Source organism: Vulpes vulpes, chromosome 7, assembly GCF_048418805.1.
Source record: "Vulpes vulpes isolate BD-2025 chromosome 7, VulVul3, whole genome shotgun sequence".
NCBI classification, from domain to species: Eukaryota; Metazoa; Chordata; class Mammalia; order Carnivora; family Canidae; genus Vulpes; species Vulpes vulpes.
In genome coordinates this window covers 2,858,498-2,878,006 of record NC_132786.1, presented here as the reverse complement: position 1 = coordinate 2,878,006, position 19,509 = coordinate 2,858,498, and the positions used below count along the sequence as shown (strand labels likewise).

Genomic DNA, 19,509 nt, shown 5'->3' with positions numbered 1-19,509 from the left:
AGACTTGAGCTTACCATTCCCTGTTGTAATATTTTTTATTAAATATTCCTATTATTGAAAAACATGTACTTTGTAAGAGGGTAAAGTGAAGTTCAGCCTACTGGAGAGTAATGTTGCCTCTGGGGACAGGAGTGTATGGATGACATCAATGTGGTCAAGCCTAGTCTACCTCATTGTGTCTTTCCCCTTTCTCATAGATGGAAGCCCTTACACCTGGTGGGTCGGCAAAGCCAACGAGAAGCACTACTATTGGGGTGGCTCCGGGCCCGGGATTCAGAAGTGCGCCTGTGGCATTGAGCGGAACTGCACAGATCCCAAGTACTACTGTAACTGTGATGCAGACTACAAGCAGTGGTGAGTGCAAGTTCCCCTCCCAGTGTGCCTTTAGGTCAGACTCATTTGCTAGAAGAGAACATTTGAAAATCGCTGAAATAGTAAGACAATGGGTTAGCGGTGTCTGGGAGCTGACCCAGTTGACAAATGTCAGGAAAAAAACTGAAGAATATAAAAGCAGAAAGAGGTCAGTATTACAAGGGTGTGCATTTAGAAATAAACAGACACATAACTGATGTGTTCCTATTTTATTCAGAGAGAAGAATAATGAGCCATATAGTAGAAGGTGATTCGCACTATAAAACATGTTTTGTAACAACAGAGGGAATGACCGTGGACCAAGAGCCCCAGTGCAGGCATGTGGGAGCCTCCGTAGTAAACAATCTCCTTCCCTGAGTGCTTCCACCTCCTGCAAGGTTTCCTTTGAGTAGCTGTACAAGAAAAAAAAAAGAAGGGGAGAGAGGAAAGGAAAGGAAAAAGTCATTCTTTACTCTATCTTTGGCAACAGGGCTTGCCAATCTACTTCTCCTCCATGCCTGGAACTGTTTATAATTCTGATACCGATCAGCTCAAGAAAGATCTATTTTGGGTTTCTTTCATCCGTCTACTGGCTTTTGTTCGGCTTCACAATGAATGGAAGGGTCTATGTCAGTAATAGATACAGATAAAATCAGCTGTCATTCAGCGTGAAAAAGAGAGCCCCCAAACGTTTCGGTGGAAGACTATAAACCAAAGTTGGGCTCTCCCCAGAAGCATACATTGCACCTGCTTCTCCCAATTGCAGAAATATGGAGGGGCCCTCTGCGTTCCACTCCTGCCTCTGGACAGCAGCAGAGAGCAGGGCTCTGGCTCTGAATTTCCTCCAGAACAACTCCAGTTTACTTCGGTCGGCCTCTGTTTCACGCTATTTAGAAGGACAGTTTACCAGACCAGTTCATTCTACCAGTTAACTGAAAACTAATTCTGAACGTAAAGTTATATATATGATTCCTAAGGAGGGTGGCTACCTATTTTCCAAAAGCCATTTTTCTTTTAGTAAATGAAATGAATTACTAAGGCTCTATATTTCAATGTTTTAGAATTGTGCGTATGTGTGCAGGCACATGGAAATAGCTACCATTATTCTTTCATTGTGGTTTACTGCAAAGAGAAAATCATAATATTCTGTTTTTAATTTTATTTGTTTGAAAAATGTCTCTGCACCCATTCATACACTCTATCAAGATTGGAAGTCAGGAGAGTGGAAGCCAAAGGGAGGGCTCTGAAATTAACTTTTCATCCATTCATTCATTCACTCATTAACTCAACAGAAATTGATTGAACTCTTATGTGCCAGAGACTCTTCTAAGTACAGGGGATAAAACAGTGAATGACAAGAACAAGAATCTCTGCCTTGATTTATGTTCTTGTTGTCACTTCTTACTGGTTGTATGACCTTAAGCAAGTTCCATAAACTCAGGTTCATTTGTCTCTTAAATGTTGACTCCCCGTCCCTTCAAGAAGCTGACTTTGAGTGCATTCTCTCCAAGTAGGAGAAGTGAGAGCATGATCCCAGATGGTTCATTGTCTAGCAACGCAGAGTGTTCATCCAACCACAGAGGACAGCTGAGCATTCAGGGAAAGAAAAATCTAGTGCATGCATTCAAGTGAAAGTCGTTTTTGTCAGACATCATGCTAAATTCTAGGGATACAATGGTAAATAGAACATACATTTGTCCTGAAAGAGCTCAAAAACTAATTGAGGGAAGAAACCCAGAGAAATAGCAGAACACAATCAGTGGTCTGATGAAGGCATTGCACGATACAACAAAACCAGTGGAAAAAAATTTAAGTTTAACTGAGGGAGAAGAAGAAAGGTTAGTAAGGTCCTCAGAGGGAGAAGAATGCTTGGAAGAGAAGTGAGAGTTGGTGGGCACACTCTTCCTTGCAAAATCGCCTTGGAGGAGAAACATGACACAAGCATGGCCAGTTTGGGGAACCATCGGTGCTGTGGATTTGGAATGTGATGTGGAGAAGGGAGGAGCTGCAATAATGCTAAGCATGTGGGTAGTATGACATTGGGGCTTCCGTTCTTTTCAGGGGGTGTGGGAGTTTGGATTTATCAGCAATGAACCCTGTGGAGATAGGCTTGATGGAGGAGGCGGGAAGCGAGGAGGAGGATGTCACAACAGTCCTTGAAGGGAATTGAGGGCTGAAGGTGAAGGAAAGCACAGCCACAAAGAAGGAGGAAAATGTATGAGATGTTCAGGAAGTGGTATCTACACTGATAGCTGGCCTATATGAGAAGAAAGAGATGAGTCCGGGTAGGCTCCCCAGACCTTAAAATGGAGTGGAAGCAAAGCTATGCATCAGGCTAAGGAATAAAGGTCTGAGCAAGTAGAAGATGAGTTTAGCTTTGAAAAGTATTAAGCTAGAGATGCCTGCATAATATCATGTTGAAATCCAGAGGGCACCATTAATGGGATTACTGATAAGAAATAGAGATTTCAGAGAAATGTATTTGCACCTGAAATCATTTCAAAGAACATACCTGAATTCAGATCGCGGATGAGAAGACTCATTGCAAACAGATCTATTCAGCTGTACTCACAGACACGCTGCCCTGGCAAGACATGGCTGGAGCATAACTGTTCACCATTTCTCAGGGCCCCCGGCGTAGCTGATGTGTAGTCCCCTCCTGGCTTAATAGCAGCTAAGACACCCTCCGTGCCTCGCTTCTGTGAAGTTTGTCTAATGTCCCCTAATAGAGGCACTATATTTTGAGCAAACTGAAAGGCAAAATGAATACGTTTACAATAAATAGCTATTAAGATGATCATCCCTGTTGAGCACAAGAAAGAAAGCCTTCGGTGAAGTCTTACTGGTCTTTGAACGCGCCAGCCCCTGGCAAAGGGCCTGCTATGTGGATGCTTTAAAAATGGCCACTTTTGAGGAGACTTTGAACCACTCTGAAACTGTGCAATCAAAATAAATCTTGAATGGCAGACCTATGTGAGTGTGAATGGAATATAGATTATGAACGCATTCCGTAAATTGTACGGTAAGGGATACATAGCTATCTGCAATTCTTAATTATATAAATTTCAGTACAAGGCTTAATGACTCCAAATGGATCTTTAGAAATGAAAACAGATGGTGGAAAGTCAATCCCTTCACATGCTCTGGACCTGCAGCAGACCTCAAGTCAGAGTCTACAGCACCACATGGCAGGGTTATAGATAGGCTTTATTGGAGAGACTTCCATGAGGTGTCATCCGAGGAGAATGTTGCTGGTCTCCTAACCTCATCCACCCTCAGAAAGAGATACAAGAGCCAGGCTGTTGTGCTGAACACAGCAAGGGTCTACGTTCCAAGGAACCCCTTCCTGGGTCCTCTTGCTTCCCATAGGGCAAGAATGAGAGCAACTTTGTTGGTGGGGGCAATTCAGACTCTTAGGGCATCAGGCAGACTGCACAAAGGGACAAGCTGCTTACAGGCATTGTCCAGAGGTTCTCTTTTCCCCCATAACAGGGAGGAGCCACGCCCCCAGTAGGAAGCTGACTTTGGGTGCGACATCCCTGTCTAGAAGGGGAAGCCCTTCTCAGCTGGTTCACTGTCCAGGCAACCTAGAGTGTGTGCTCCCATGATCATGAGGATCCAGATCTTTTTGTCCTCCCACAGGGGAGAGCTAAGAGATTCAGGAAAAGGAAAACTTCACCCATGAATCCAAGTGAAAGTCACATATGTGAAAGCGCACTTGCTGTGATGTAACAGTGCAAGTAAATGTTCTACTGAATCTCATGCTTTCAGACTCCATGTCCAGCTAAGAAAGTTACTCTTTCCAATAATCTTCCCTCAATCACTGTGAATCATCTGATTGAAGTGCAGCGAGGCTCATGTGGGGACAAATCTCTACTACACTCTTTTCGTCCGTGTGTGACCTAAGTCAGGACATCCGGCTCCTCTACATTCCCATATCAGCAAAATACAGCCAGCCAGCCCTTCCCAGTTCATGCAGAGACTTGGTAAAGTGCAATCATAAACAAATGTTTAAAATTACAGTAAGGCAGATTATTTTTTACTATTTGAATGTTGAATGGGACCCTAGCTAAAATTGTTAACAATTTCTTAAATTATGGTTGCGTAAATTGGGGCCCAGGAAAGTTTAAATTACTTTCCACAAATTATATTAGAAATGAGAAGCAGAGAGAAGACTTGGACCCAGATTTCCAAACTTCCAGTCCAGTGTTTTTCTATAACATCATGATCAAGGAAGGTTATTCACACTGTTTTTATCTTTTTAATGATTTATGAATTTAATGTTTAGCTAGCTATATCTAAGTCTTAAACGTAAAGTAAACAAATTGACCACATGTTTTATATTCTCTCTTTTTTTTTCTTTCTTTTAAGAACTCTGGAACTTAGATTAAGCATTTATTCTTATTTACTAGAGTAAAATACACAAAAATGGAGCTGGGATAAACAAGACAGTAGCTCAGTGCGTGAGCGGGCCTTACTACAAACAACAATGGCCTGTGAGAACTATAACCATCTCAATGATTGCCTGATTATCTATGCTGTGAGAAGTTTTGCACAGTTATTTCTGAAATTGAATGTAATTTAACATTTATGATTTACTATTCATGGCAGTGGTAAATATTCCCACCTACCGTGCCAGAATCCTAATTAAGTGAGCCTTGGCCTCAGCTAAGTGCCCACCACTGGGTAATTCCTGGTCTCGTGCAGCCCGACTCAATGAGATAAATCATCACATCTGAAATTAGCAGTTCCAAAAATGGAATTACCAGCGAAGGCGTGCCAGTCATGGTTTGAGTGCCCTTCTCTTGTTGTACTTGTAGAATTTCTGGGTGGTTGTGTCCTGGCCAAGATGAGCACATACAGAAGGGGAAATAAGCAAAGTGAAAAGCCATTAGCACAGTCTTTGTGCTACAATTAGTGAGCATTTCGCATCTGAGGCTCAGAAAGGCCAGGCTCATGCCTACTTGGGTCTCATTCCATTGACCCTGAAGGGAACTGGCTTGTCTATAGGTCTTCTCTTCTTGGGCCAGAAATAATCCATGACCAACTTTTCATAGGCAGCAGAGAACCTCTTCAATGTTTTCAAACCAGAAACATTTGATTCAGTTAGCTTACTACCAAACAACTTGTTAAATCCTTATAACATTTTGAAGAGTAGATATTATATTTTTTGTGGCTTACAAACAGTCTCATCTAATTTTTTAAATAATATTTTTCCATGAAACGTGTTTACTCTTATTCAAAGTGAAATATTTATATGTGCATTTTGGTTTGCCATTGTTCAAATCATAATAGTGAATACTGAGGAATGTTAATTATGTGTCAGACATTGTTTCAAGAGCTTAAATGCATCATGTCATTTGATGCATTGACCCTATGATTAAGGCACTACTTTATCCTCATGTTACAAATAAGGAAATTAGGGATGCCTGGGTGGCTCAATGGTTGAGCGTCTGCCTTTGGTTCAGGGTGTGATTCTGGCGTCCCCAGATCAAGTCCCACATCAGGCTCCTTGCATGGAGCCTGCTTCTCCCTCTGCCTCTGCCTCTGCCTCTCTCTATGTATCTCTCATGAATAAATAAATAAAATCTTTTTTTAAGTGTTTAAAAAATAAAAATTAAAAAAATAAATAAATAAAAATTTAAAAATAAAAATTAAAAAAAAAAAAGGAAACGAAACCCCAGAGGAGTGAAGTTACTTCCCCAAGGTCACATAGTAAGTGATAGAGCTAAGAGTCAAACCCAGAGCAGACAAACTACAGACTCATGCTTAAATATTACACAGCAAGGCATGTAGAGAAAGCAAATTTTTAATATATACACCGTAGAGTATATGGTAAAGAAGCCACTTTTTGAGGGCAATTTGGAAAGTGCTGTCAAAACTTGAACACATATTCTTTGACAGAGCTTTTTACTATATGGCATTCCCTTTCTTAAACAAATACAAATAAATGGAGATGCTGTATTTACCATTTTTTGTAGTAATCAAAACAAAAGAAACCCAAAGAGAAATTTCCATTAATAGAATTTTAGAGAAGTATACTGACGTTAGGCTGTTGAAGGAAGGAAGGAAGTAGATACTCAAACACTTGCATAAGAAAATGGCCAGGGTGAAAACGAAAAAAGAAAGCGGAAGAATAATATGTACGATATGAGTCTGTTTTTCAAAAAATACATATACAGCCATAACCCTTATACATACATAGACAAGTTCTGGAAACCATACAAAATAAACTATTAATAACAGTTAACTCTGTGGACAAAGGATATGGGGTCTTGTGGAAGTCTTGTCTTTGTCCCCTTCTACATCTTACTTACCCTTGGAATGTTTTTGTCATGATCACAGTTAACCTGTTAAATTAAAATTTTTAGAAGTAGCTTAAAAATCTAAAACAATGGGCGCCTGGGTAGCTTAGTTGGTTAAGCGTCTGACTGTCGATTTGGGCTCAGGTTATGATCTCAGGGTCATGAGATCGAGCACCGCATCGGGCTCTGTGCTTGGCAGCAAGTCTGCTTGATGTTCTCTCCTTCTCCCTCTGTCTCTCCCCCCACTCTCTCTTTAAGTAAAGAAATAGATCTTTCAAAAAAAAAATCTAAAATGCAAAAGTAAGGGCCCCCACAGGCCTCCTATTACATAACAACAAATACTGTTTTCCTAAGAAAGCAGATAGAAGAATACGTTTCAGCAATGGAACAAAAGCATCTTGATTCTTGATTCTATTAGCCCTGGGATTAGAAGGAGCTTCTAGGAAATATGCAGGATGTCTCTCTCCCATTTAGCACAGAGACACAGAACATCCAGGCCCTCAGCCTTCTAACCACATGCAAAATACTATGTTTTATCATATTGGTCTGAATTCTGTAAAATGCATGTGGGTGCTTTTAATCCTCCTGGGACCCTGCTTGGGACAACAATCCCTTCAGATCTCAATACTCGGTGCTCTGATTCTTGCCCTATTGGAGGATGTGATATTATGAGTCATAGGGTTCTCAGTCACGAGGGGCACGCTTCTCATCGCTAAACTGACCGACACGGTAACCAGTCTTCACATAACTGCCAGTGTGTGTGTGTGTGTGTGTGTGTGTGTGTGTAAAATGAAATATTGAACTGGGTAGTCATCGATACATTTCCTTTTGAGAGACAGAAATGGAGGTGACCTTTTCATCTAACGAAGGGCATCTTCATGAAGTTAAGCTTTGTTGGAAAAACCAAAGAAGAAGAAAAAGGATATGATTTCTTTTATACCGATTTAGCCCCAGATTTCAGTGTGTCTCTGCCAATGTGACACCAGAGCCAATTGCAGACAGGTCCCAGGGCCCCCCGTGTTTTAGTCCTCGTGCTTCCTCTGTGAAGTCTCCTGGTCCAACTGCCCGCGTGGTGAAGTTGCCGCTAAATGGGATATTCCTCCAAAGTTTAGCTGCTAAGCTCATTTAGAAGTGTAAGTACTTTCAATATGTGGGTCAGGACTCAGAGCCAAAGGCGAGGAGGGCTTCTGCTCTTTCATTAGGGATTCATCCTGGGATGTGAAATAGGAAATATCCACGCAGCTCATGTAGGCGGGTGCTGGAGAGCTCAAGATGCAAGGCATCCGTGCGAGTTGAAAGACCCCTTGGCAAACGGGGGTAGGGAAATGTCTCTCCAAGTTTCCAGAGGATGCATAAAAATGATATATTATATTCTGTCTCAGGGATATTTTGGTGCCAGCTTGCTTGGCACAGCATAGAATCTTCTGTCACCTCGTGGATTGTATCATGACAGAAAGGTAATTGGGCACCAGAGAAGATGTCAGCAGAGTGTCAATATGGTTTGACCACTGCCCCTAAGTAATATTGATGACAGGAAAGGAAGAGGGATTCATGAGGTGTGAGCCTGTCAGATGTTCAGAGCGTGCCATGGGTTCCCGAGATAAACGCAACCCACCACCAGAATGCTAAATGGACCCCAGCAGAAGAAATTTAGCCATCCTGAGCAAAACAGAGCTAGATGCCAGAGCGCTTTCTGAGCAAACACAGTTCATTTTCCATCCCCTCTGCCCAACATGCTTTAGAAAGACAGAGGTCCGTTCGTTATATTTTCTTGGGGCGGGGAATTGCATTCTCCCTAAAAATCAATCATGAGAGAAGGATCAAATCAAAAGCCACGTTATTCAGTTTAGAGCAAAGTGCTGAGCACGCAGTTTTGAAGCATGTTGCAACTGGGTCGTGGTCGTGGTGGGGGGCACACATGATGCAGCCCATTTGTCTGCTGGTTTGCTCCGTGCCCCTCTGAAAGGTCCAAGCCATTCCCCGTACAGCTCACCATCACACTCCTTACCGTGTCAACCGCCTCTCCCGGGCCTTTCACAAATGCCTGCCCCTCGTCCTCCAGCTTCTCTCTTACTCCAGCTCCCTTCTGAACCTGAGCTCTGAGCAGTATTGTGGCAACCTCCCAAAATAACTCCTGAGCTTGATGCTCCCCCATCCTATGACTTTATAACTGATTATCACTGTCCGGCTTCATAGAAATTAGGATCACCTAGGAAGCATTCGGAATTACCGACCGTCAGGCCCCGCCTCAGAATAATTTAATCAGAATCTCTAGGGATCAGGTCTGACCATCCTGGACTCATCCAGACTTCCAAGATTTCAAGTGTGTAGCCAGGGTCGAGAGCCACTGATTTCCAGTTAAGCTGGGCTGCACATAATAAAATCAATCAATAAATAAAGCCTTAAGCAAGACGAAACCGTATTTCTCTTTTTTGTAAAAGAAGCCCAGGCTCCTTCCAACATTCTTAGAGTTTGACCACATCCTCAGCATCCAGTAGCGCTTCTAGAGCTCCAGCCATCACATTCATGTTCCAGGTGGAATATGAAGGGGATGAAGAAAGCAGGAGTTCTCCCTCTGAAAATGACCTCACATACCACAGCGACAAAGATGTCTGAGTTATGTGGCTTTTAACAGGGCACGAATGTGCGTCCCTAAAAATGAGGGTTCTCGTGCCAAAGGGGAAGGGGAAACTAACGGTTTCTGCCCCAACGGTTAATTCTTCAGAGGAGCCTGCTGATATCCTGTCCATACACGTTCCAGAGGGAAGCCTGCGCTTCCCTCATTGTGCTCAGCTAATTAAATACCTGATATTAGCATGAAATAAGTCGCTCTACATGCAAGAAAATAAATGCTTGAGGTGGAAATACAGGATGTTGGGAAAATCAGAGGAGATGAGCGTGGCTAGTAACACTTGTCCACCTGCCTTTGCCAGCCCCGAGAAGGGTGTACCTCCACTGCAGGCAGATGCTGGGTGTCAGGCGCTATAATGGTCCCCAAAGATGTTCAGGTCCTAATTTCCAGAACTGGTGAACATGTTGCCTTACAGAGCAGAAGGGGCTTTGCAGGTGTGTTTAAGGATAAAACCCTTGAGATGGCAAATTATCCTGGATTATCAGGGTGGGCCCAGTCACATCACAGGAGTCTTTAGAAACGGAGAATGTTTCCCAGCAACGGTCAGAAGGAAACCTGGTGATGGAAGAAGGATCGGAGAGAGGCCAGGTTGTTTACCTTTGCAGAGCAAGGAAGGGAGGGGGTCCATGAGCCAAGAATGAGGACATCCTCTGGGCCTGGAAAAGGCAGGGAAATGGATTTTCCCACAGCAGCTCCAGAAAGAAACTGAACCCCGATGACACCTTGATTTCGGTCCAGCCGCGCTCGTGCTGGGATGTTAGTCTACAGAACTGTAAGGAACAGCCCTGTGCTGCTTTAAGATGCTTAGTTTGGGGTAATTTGCCGTGGCAGTGATAGAAAACTTACACATCTACTTTCTGCTGCGATCGGAGTCATTGAAAACACTCTGCAAGACATTTTTTTTCTCTCTCGGAGATATTGCTGTCGAGTCAAGGTTGACTGGGAGAAGAATAGCCTTGCAACCCACTTAAAACGAACGTCCTTAACGGTCATCTTATGGCCAACGCCACGTTCCCTGGCCCTCCATCACTTGCTAAAGCGAGAGCTTCCAGCCTGCGCAGAGAACGTGCAGGGTGCTCCTTGGATGTATGGTTCTCTTGACCAGGGAGGACTGTTTGCTGGTTCTTATCTGAGATCGGATCCCCTTCAAGTGGATGATTGTATTGCAGTCGATACGAATTTTTCCAACTCAGAAACATTCCTGGGTACATCCAGCCTTTCAGCCAGGCCTGGGGCCCTGCTGTGTACGGGGCCTGTGCTAGACCCTCCCGCTGGCCCCCAGAAACGCAGGGTGGGTGGGCACCTTTAACGGTGTGCCTCCTGCTGAAAGATTTAAGCTGTCTTCTCGATTCCTTCAGCATTTTAATTTCACAAAACTGATCGTGCTTTCTTTTCTTTTTTTTTTTTTTAATTTTAATTGACAGGCAGAGAAATGAGTGAATAATGAGGGGTTTAGCCATTTTCTTATTTTCATAATATCTAATGAAGTAAAGAGGACATTAGGGGCATGATGGGATTTCCAATTGTAATACCTCGTTTTTATGGCAGATGCCATTTAGCCTGCATGGTGGCCTGTCCGCATCTGGCCTTGATCCGTTATTTATAGCCAGTTAAACGTCATCTAGATAGCCCCAGCTCTATTAGCAGTGAGCTTTCGTAGCTAGGACGAGGCCTGAAAAATAATGAGCGGCATTACTTCTTGTTATTATTATTTGGGGATATTTTGGCCAGCTTGCTTCATTGCATGGAAACTACCCTGTTTCCCAGGACCCTTGATGCAATAGTCAATTATCAAATATATTTTTCTGGAGTCGTGTGTTCCATTCATTCATTTCACCAATTACGCAGTGAGTTTCCACTGTGCGGTCTACGCGTAAGAATGACAGTACGAGGTGATGCCCCCTCTGAACCACACGGGTCCACTTACACTCAGATTTTTTTTCAATAAATACAGTACAGTCCTATAAATGTATTTTCTCTTCCTTGTGATTTTGTTAACACATTTTCTTTTCACCAGCTTACTTTATTGTGAGAATACATAACACCTATAAAAAGTATGTGTTAGCGAACTGTTTATGTTATCAGTAAGGCTTCTAGGCAACAGTAGGGTATTAGCAGTTAAGGTTTTGGGGAATTAAAGGTTATTTGCGGATCTTTGACTCTGGGTGGCAGGGAGGAAGTGGACAGGAGAGGTCAGCGCCTCTAACCCCCGTGTTGTTCAAGGGGAGGGGGATTCTTGGATGAAAATACAAAGTAACACTAGGACACAGGGGTGGGCTATAGACTGTTTGTTTTCAGATCAAAGAGAACTTGTAAATGCTTTCTAGAGAAAGAAAACCCTCCCAAGAAAATGGTTTGGAATGATCCTGTCAAGTCCCAATTAACCACATACAAATTATCCCATTATAGACTATCCATACTGTTTATTTCTAGTATAGAAAGCATTACAATAATCCCTTTTAATCCTTGTTACATTTTAAATATGCATGTCAATGCAAATTACGAGTATTGAAAAGCAAACGAAAGCATGGGAAATAAATGAAGAAATGTGATGAGGGAGAAAAGAGCAGTGATGGGAAGTAGGCAGTCTGGCTTGTTAAGAGCAGCTGTCCCATTTCTGAACGTATGTCCTGGTTTCATGTTCCCCGGGCCCAGCCCCGCTCTTAATTCAAAATCAATGTTGGGAGAAACCCATCACTGACACCAATGTGGCAGCCTTTCGAAGGGTCAGGCCAGGGCGTCTGGAGGGCCACTGCCCCAGATTCCCTCCTCCTTTTCAGGGGCACAGGCTGCCTCTGAGTCTTCCACAAAGATACTGATGGCTTCTCAGGGACTGAATGCTGATGGCTCCTGAGGGACCTTCCAAGGACACTGTGGGATAGAGAATGTAATAACATGCACATGACAACTTGTTTTTTGTTTTTTGTTTTTTTTTCTAGTGATGGGTTATTTTCCACAGTAGGTCCACCCTACTGTTGGTTTACCCCAGGATGCTTGGGCTAGGCTGTAAAGTCTAGAAGCCACTCAAACTACCCATAGTTCTCCCCATGAATGCGCATCCATTCTGATTCTAGGACTACTTCAGACCCTGTTCATCACTGTTAACTCCCCTAAGACTGCATTCAGAAACAGAAAAACAGGCCAAAGGAACGTGAGAGATGGTTATGAGTTGTTAGTAAAAAGAGGTTGCAAAAATCAGCTTGTGAAAAATTTATCCTAAGCTCAATGTGAGCCATCGGTGTGATGTGGCCACCAAAATACACAACAAAACTAAATACTCTTGATATAACCTTGGTCAAACGCCCAGATCACAAGATTCTACAGCATCAGCTATACCACACCTGAGGTATCTTATCTAGTGCTGGAAAACTAGAACATGGACGATGAGGTCAGGGAATTTGAGGAGTATTCTGTATGAGGACAGTTCAGCAAAAGAGGAAGGGAGGAAGGGAAGAAGGAAGGAAGGAAAGAAGGAAAGAAGGAAGGAAGGAAGGAAGGAAGGAAGGAAGGAAAGAAGGAAGGAAGGAAGGAAGGAAGGAAGGAAGGAAGGAAGGAAGGAAGGAAGAAAGGAAGGAAGGACACTGTTCAGTGCAAGAGTCACTTCCCTTGTGTTATGGGATGAATTTTGTCCCCTAAAAAGGTATGTTCAAATCCTAACCCCAGCACCAGTGAACATAACCTTATTCGAACATAAGTCCTTGCAGATGTTGTCAAATCACAGTGAGATCATTAGACTGGTGAGTGGTATCTTCATCAGACGAAGAGAAGGGACACAGAGAGACACACACAAAGAAGAGAAAAATGTGTCAAGATACACACACAAGGAGAATACCAGGTAAGGATGGAGGCAGAGACTGGAGTGACACGTCAATAAGCCAAAGAATGCTGAGGATTGCCAGTGACCTCAGAAGCTAAGAGAATGGCATGGATCAGATTGTCCACTAAACCCTTCAGAGAGATTCTTCCCTAGACCCCAGAGACAGCTTGATTTTGGATTTCTAGCCTCAAGAACTGTTGGAAAATAAATTTCTGTTGTTTTAAGCCACCCAGTTTGTGATCCTTTTTAACCACAGCCACAGGAAACTAGTGCATCGAGCAGTGCTTGCTCCCAAGCCAAGGTATTTCCATGTGGATGGCTGCGGGCACTTCCTGGGGTCTTCCCAAATGCTCACCATCACCCAGAGCACTGTATCTGCAGATCGTCATATGATCCTCACAACAGCCCTCTAAAGTACGCACCATTTTTAGGTCAAGCTTGGAAATAAGGAAGCCAAGGCTTAGAGAGGTTGATGAACTCGCCCAGGACCACACAGTTAATAAGTAGGGAATGGGGATGAATGAAGGCAATCTAATGCTGGGCCCCAGGATTTTAACGAGTGTGCTCCATTTCCTCCGGAGAGGAAGGAGAAGTGGTGCAATGGGTCAAAGAGCTAAAGATGGAAGGGAAGACGTAGCAGAGACAGCATCGCGGGACCACGTATCTCCTTGAGAAAGACAAAGGAAAGAAATGCAGCCTTGCCCTGTCCTCCGGGAAGTGCGGGAGCTGGACTGTGCACGAGAGTAGTGACCAAGGTAAACAGAGGGCAGCTGTCAATGCCTCTCTAATCAGAAAGAAACAGAATACATGTGGAAACTGGGATTCATAGGGAGATCCAAAACAAGTTTCTAGAAAGAATAGGCAAGAGAAACAGAAATGAATTCAATTCCAAACTGTTATTAAATTTTTAAGATTGGAGTTCAATTTGCCAACATATAGCATAACATATAGCATAACACCCAGTGCTCATCCCGTCAAGTGCCCGTCACCCAGTCACCCCCACCCTCCTTCCACCTCCCCTTCCACCACCTCTTGTTCGTTTCCCAGAGTTAGGAGTCTCTCATGTTCTGTCTCCCTCTCTGATATTTCCCACTCATTTTCTCTCCTTTCCCCTATAATCCCTTTCACTATTTTTTATATTCCCTAAATGAATGAGACCATATAATGTGTGTCCTTCTCCAATTGACTTATTTCACTCAGCATCATACCCTCCAGGTCCATCCATGTCGAAGCAAATGGTGGGTGTTTGTCGTTTCTAATGGCTGAGGAGTATTCCATTGTATAGAGAGACCACAGCTTCTTTATCCATCATCTTTTGACGGACATCGAGGCTCCTTCCGCATCCAAACTGTTACTAAATTAAGATGCACAGCACCACATGGATGATCTCTCATCAGTGTGCCAACGTTATTATTTTAGTGAGTGTAAACATACATATGACACTCCCAATCATCCTTAGACTCTTGCCATGACCCTTCCTGCAGTCCCTCTTTGTGATAGTGCATAGGTGGCCTCCAACCAGTGTCCTCGTCACTTCTGCCTGAGAAGTACCAAGCTTCTCTTCCTGTCACCTGACTTTTTTCCAGCACAAACCAGGTTTGTGGTTTTTATTCAGGTCTTCCTCCTCTATTTCTTCACACTCCAGTGATCTTCCTGCCCAGTCCATTCTTTTTCGTCCTCATGAAGAACATACTTCCAATCCCAGGAGCCTGTCTTCCTGTCATCTTAAGTCATGGCCATCATGACTGCAAACCAGGTCTCCTCTTTAAACCAGCTGAGCTTTCCTTTTTGATCAGTTGCAACCATCACCCAGGTCCCCTGTAAAATCACCAGAGATGTCACTAGAACCTCCCGTTAACTCCGCAGCGGGTCTTCCCCTCTGGAGATGCAGTGCAAAGTCATACTTTCCATGAATTTCTAGCTTTTCTTTCTTTTTTTTGTTTTTGTTTATTTTCCTTTTTCTTTTTCTCCCCTCCCCCACCCCCACTCCTTTTCTTTTCTTTTTTAACTATGGATCCCATCATTCATTGGCAAGCTTTTAGAAAATAGAAGAAATTCTAGGAAGTTAATTGTATAGACGTATACTTCATATAATTCAAATTAACTAATTTTATTTTTAATACTGTGTTTTTAGAATGGTTTTAGGCTCACAGCAAAACTGAGTGGAAGATACAAAGAATCCCTATTTACCCCCTCCCTCCCAACACGGCCTTCGCAACTATGAACATCCTTCACCAGAGTGGCACGTTTGTTAGAACAGATGAACCTATACTGACATGTTATTATCATCCAAAGCCCATGGCCCGCATTAGGAGTCACTCTTAGTGTACGTTCTATGGGGTTGGATAAATATATAATGACATGTATCCACCATTGTAGGATCGCACAGAGCAGTTTCTCTGCCCTAAAAACCCTCTCTGCTGCACCTGTTCATCCCTCTTTTCACCCCAATTCCTGCCAACCTTTGTTTTGTTTTGTTTTCCATCTCCATAGTTCTGCTTTTTATATAATGTCATGTAGTGAATCACATGTTGATAGCCTTTTCAGATTGAGCTAATTTTATTTTAATAAAAATAATGTTAAAGTACATGGAAGAATTTAGGGATAGTGACATTGTGAAAACCAGTATATATTTAATTATCCTCTACTTGAAATTTAAAACAGATGTAAATGTCCTTTGAGCTAGCTGTAACTTGCTCGAATGAAATCTTAGTTAAAAGTCCAATATGAAAAGATTTAAAAAGTCTTGAGGCAAAGGGAAGGACCAGTGGAGTACTCCACCACCTACATGCTTCCTTTACCCATCATCCTCAACAGTGGGCAGTTAGTATTTTTATGAATCCTCCAGGGCTTCATGAAGCACAGCATTAAAACCACAGATTTCAGGGGATGCCTAGCTGGCTTAGTCAGTGGAGCATGTGACTCTTGATCCTAGGGTTATGAGTTCGAGCCCCACATTGGGTGTAGAGATTACTTAAAAAAATAAAATCTTAAAAGAAAAAAAACAAAGATTTCCGAAAATAGGACTTAAAACATTTAGTAAGATTATAAGAGGAATATAACAAAAATCTCTTCATTTTTCCATAACAATATGTGAAAAGCAGTCTGTAAAGTTGTCAGAGTTTATCTGATGTTTGACTTCACGTTTTTTTTTTTTTTTTTACTTAATGTTTTTTGATCCCTTGGCATATACTTCCTCGAGTTTGTTAAAGGACTAATATTTCTAAACCAAAGATATTACTGATAATCAAAATTCAAAGAAAATTAAAGCCAACATCTTTTAATGCGTTGAACACTTTAAATCACTGTGATCTACATATTACAGCATGCATTCCAAATTAAAATTAAGGTTTGATTAATTGACTAGTATACAGATCGTAGTCCATGAAAAGTTTCTATATTCTTCATGCCAGAATTTATCTTGTGAACATTCAGAGTAAGTATCCAAAAATGAGAAGGGGGAAAGAAAGATTTTATAAAGGAGAACTGAGGACACCGGGGGAATCTTCATAAAGAAAACAATGTTTTTAAAATACTTTGTTGGTTCGAGTTCAAGTCATAAGACAAAGGCGTGTTTGACTCTTAAGACAAGTTGACATATGTAGAAGTAGTTTGATGATCTGGAGATTGCCTAAAGACTATATTTCCTCCCTAATTTGAATTATTTATAATCCCATAATTAATTACACAGAGTAAAATTGAATTGCTAATAAATGCCAGAGAAACCAATTTAAATTGGTATTCATCTCCAAAGTCAGCTCCTCTATAATCACAGCAGATTTTTCAAGGTTTAATATTTACTACAATAAGTCAATAAAACAACTGCACATATTAGAAATGGTAGACAACCTCCTCCCAGGATATACATAATGTACATGTTAGATTTAGTTTTTGTTTGATACAGAAAATCTTTTTAAAGATTTCCACTCCCTAAAGATAACTTTTTAAGCAAGGAAAATGGACAGTATTCTGTTCACCCAGTTATTGACCTATTCACTGGACCTCTCCTTGTCTTTCTCTTTTTTTTTTTTTTTTTTAAGATTTTACTTATTTATTTGAAAAAGACAGAGGGGAGAGGGAGAGGGAGAAGCAGACTCCCCACTGAGCAGGGAGCCTGACGCAGGGCTCAATTCCAGGACCCTGAGATCATGACCTGAGCCGAAGGCAGATGCTTAACGGACTGAGCCACCCAGGCCCCCCTGGACCCCTCTTTCTCTTAGTCATTCTCAACCTGGGTGGGTGGCAGTAGCAACCTGTGTCACGCTGAGAAACCTCTGAAGGTCACGTTGGAATGTTTGAAGTACCGTGGACATTAGTAGCCCAATACGGTTTAAAAAGAAGTTTGATTTACTGTAAGGCTTAGAAGAGTGGAATAAATACGACTTCAAACATTGTAGAATAAATCAAACAGCTTCTAGGCTCAAAAGAATTGGCAGGCACGGGCTAGTGAATTGGCCAATATCATCGTTCTTACAAAATAAATTTCCAAACCCAAGTCATTTCTTCGTGCTCATGCAATATCTTCAGAATTTCATGGAGTGAAATAAGCTACGTTTCACCAATAAACTTTGAAATGTTAGACTAAATGCAGACAAGTTCTTTCCTGATTCGGGAGTTACTGATGCTGCCTGAGGATTTTTCTTTTGGGACTCGGGGAGCAGACCCCAGAGTCAAGCTTGAGGTCACTGCACTATTTTCCTCCTACAGAATTTCCTAAACCAGTGAAATCGGTGGTTTCTCAGCCTGGGAGCCTATTCTGCATACTCTGTGTTTATGCAAGAGGGTATTGCTTTAAACAGTTAATTTGTGATTCCATATATGGTGTAGTTTGAGCCTATAATTAAAGAATACTGAATTTTGCCACCTGCAGGTTTGCGCGGCCTTCCCATCATTCAGAGCCTGTTTCTTCCCCTGGTATAGCCGCACTGAAAGAACTCGGTCATTTCTCCAAAGTGGGAAATTAATTGGTGTGTGGCTTATTTCTGAGTTTGGGTTATCAAAGGTCACCAAACTTTTCAGTTTCCAAAATCTTCTTAATATGGGAAGCCTGCGTACGGTGATGAGCAGTTAAGTGAGTTAAACCATAAAAGTTACACTTCCAAGCTCAGAAGGGATCTGAAGCATCTAGTTCAAGGCTTTTTACCTAAGAGGGCAAAGAAGAAAATGGCAGATATAAATATCATCTGCAGCTCTGGCGTCTTGAACAGCCCACATTACCACCGAATGGCAGGGCTATACGTCTCAAAGTTTATGAATATAACCAGTTCTTATAGCCAACGGGTAAAGGAAGTCCAGAAGATGAAAAGCATCACATCTTATTCACAGTGTGTTCACTACCTCCCCACAAATACTTGACTGCTGGAATATGTGTAAATTTGTCCCTGTCCAGTTCTACTGTTGCTCATGCTCCAAAAGGTTTTTCGGGGTTTTTTTCACTCCTGTTGCATTTAAATTTGAAAGACAAATACGGAGATTTTTGGAATGCCTTATTCTGTTTAGTAAATTCCAGAGCTGACTCTTGTAGAACATTTAGCTCCGGCCATAAAGTTTAGAAATTACATTGACTACTAATCAGTTGTAAAGCCATTCTTTCTAGTTAAAAGATTTGGATGAATCTTTTATTTGGAAAATAGGTTGCATCTAGGAGTCTGTATTTACTTGCAGCAGCTGAAAATTGAATTTTAGCCACGTTTTGGTCAGTTGCAAGTTGAAATTGTATAACTGAAATCGTTTACAAGATTAAGTTAAATCAGGGTTGAGAGAGAATATATGGTGACATATGAACTCAAGGTTACCGACTAAATTCTATATTTTTAACTTCTTTTTGAACCCTTATAAATACCTAGTGAATTCTGGTATGCTCTTGCCCTTCTATTCTGGTCATGCAATTTATGATTAAAAGAAAAAGCTTTGTTTTAGAAAAATTTTTCAGGGATGCCTGGGTGGCTCAGTGGTTAAGCATCTGCCTTCTGCTCAGGGCATGATTCTGGACTCTTGGGATGGAGTCCCACATCGAGATCCCTGCATGGAGCCTGCTTCTCCCTCTGCCCATGTCTCTGCCTCTCTCCATGTGTCTCTCATGAATAAATAAATAAAATCCTAAAAAAACAAACAAAAAAAAAGAAAAGAAAAAAATTTCATTTACAGCGTTAGGGAAAAAAATCTTAGTATACCTCTTTTGCTCAAAACTGGTTTTTAAAACAACCCTTCTATACATTTGCTCTCTCTACTTCACTGTTTTTCTCCTCGCCATGGATATGCTTATCTGGAAATCATGTATGCATTGTAGCATGCGGGACATCAGACCCTCAGGAGAGATGCAATGTAACACTTGCTATGCACCCTTATTTTCATTCCTCACTTAGCTTCCTAAAACTCTTCTTTTCACTCGAATCTAGTAAAAG

General features: G+C 41.9%; 1 protein-coding gene across 1 annotated transcript in view; it reads left to right on the top strand.

Annotated features, from left to right (window-relative positions):
• The window catches only part of CNTNAP2 (contactin associated protein 2), a 1,945,511-nt gene that overhangs the window by 1,512,796 nt on the left and 413,206 nt on the right, over positions 1–19,509 (top strand). Inside the window, exon 14 of the mRNA XM_072762802.1 lies at positions 198–354. Within this exon, the coding sequence (XP_072618903.1) occupies positions 198–354 (157 nt within the window). The remainder of the gene's footprint in view (positions 1–197; positions 355–19,509) is intronic.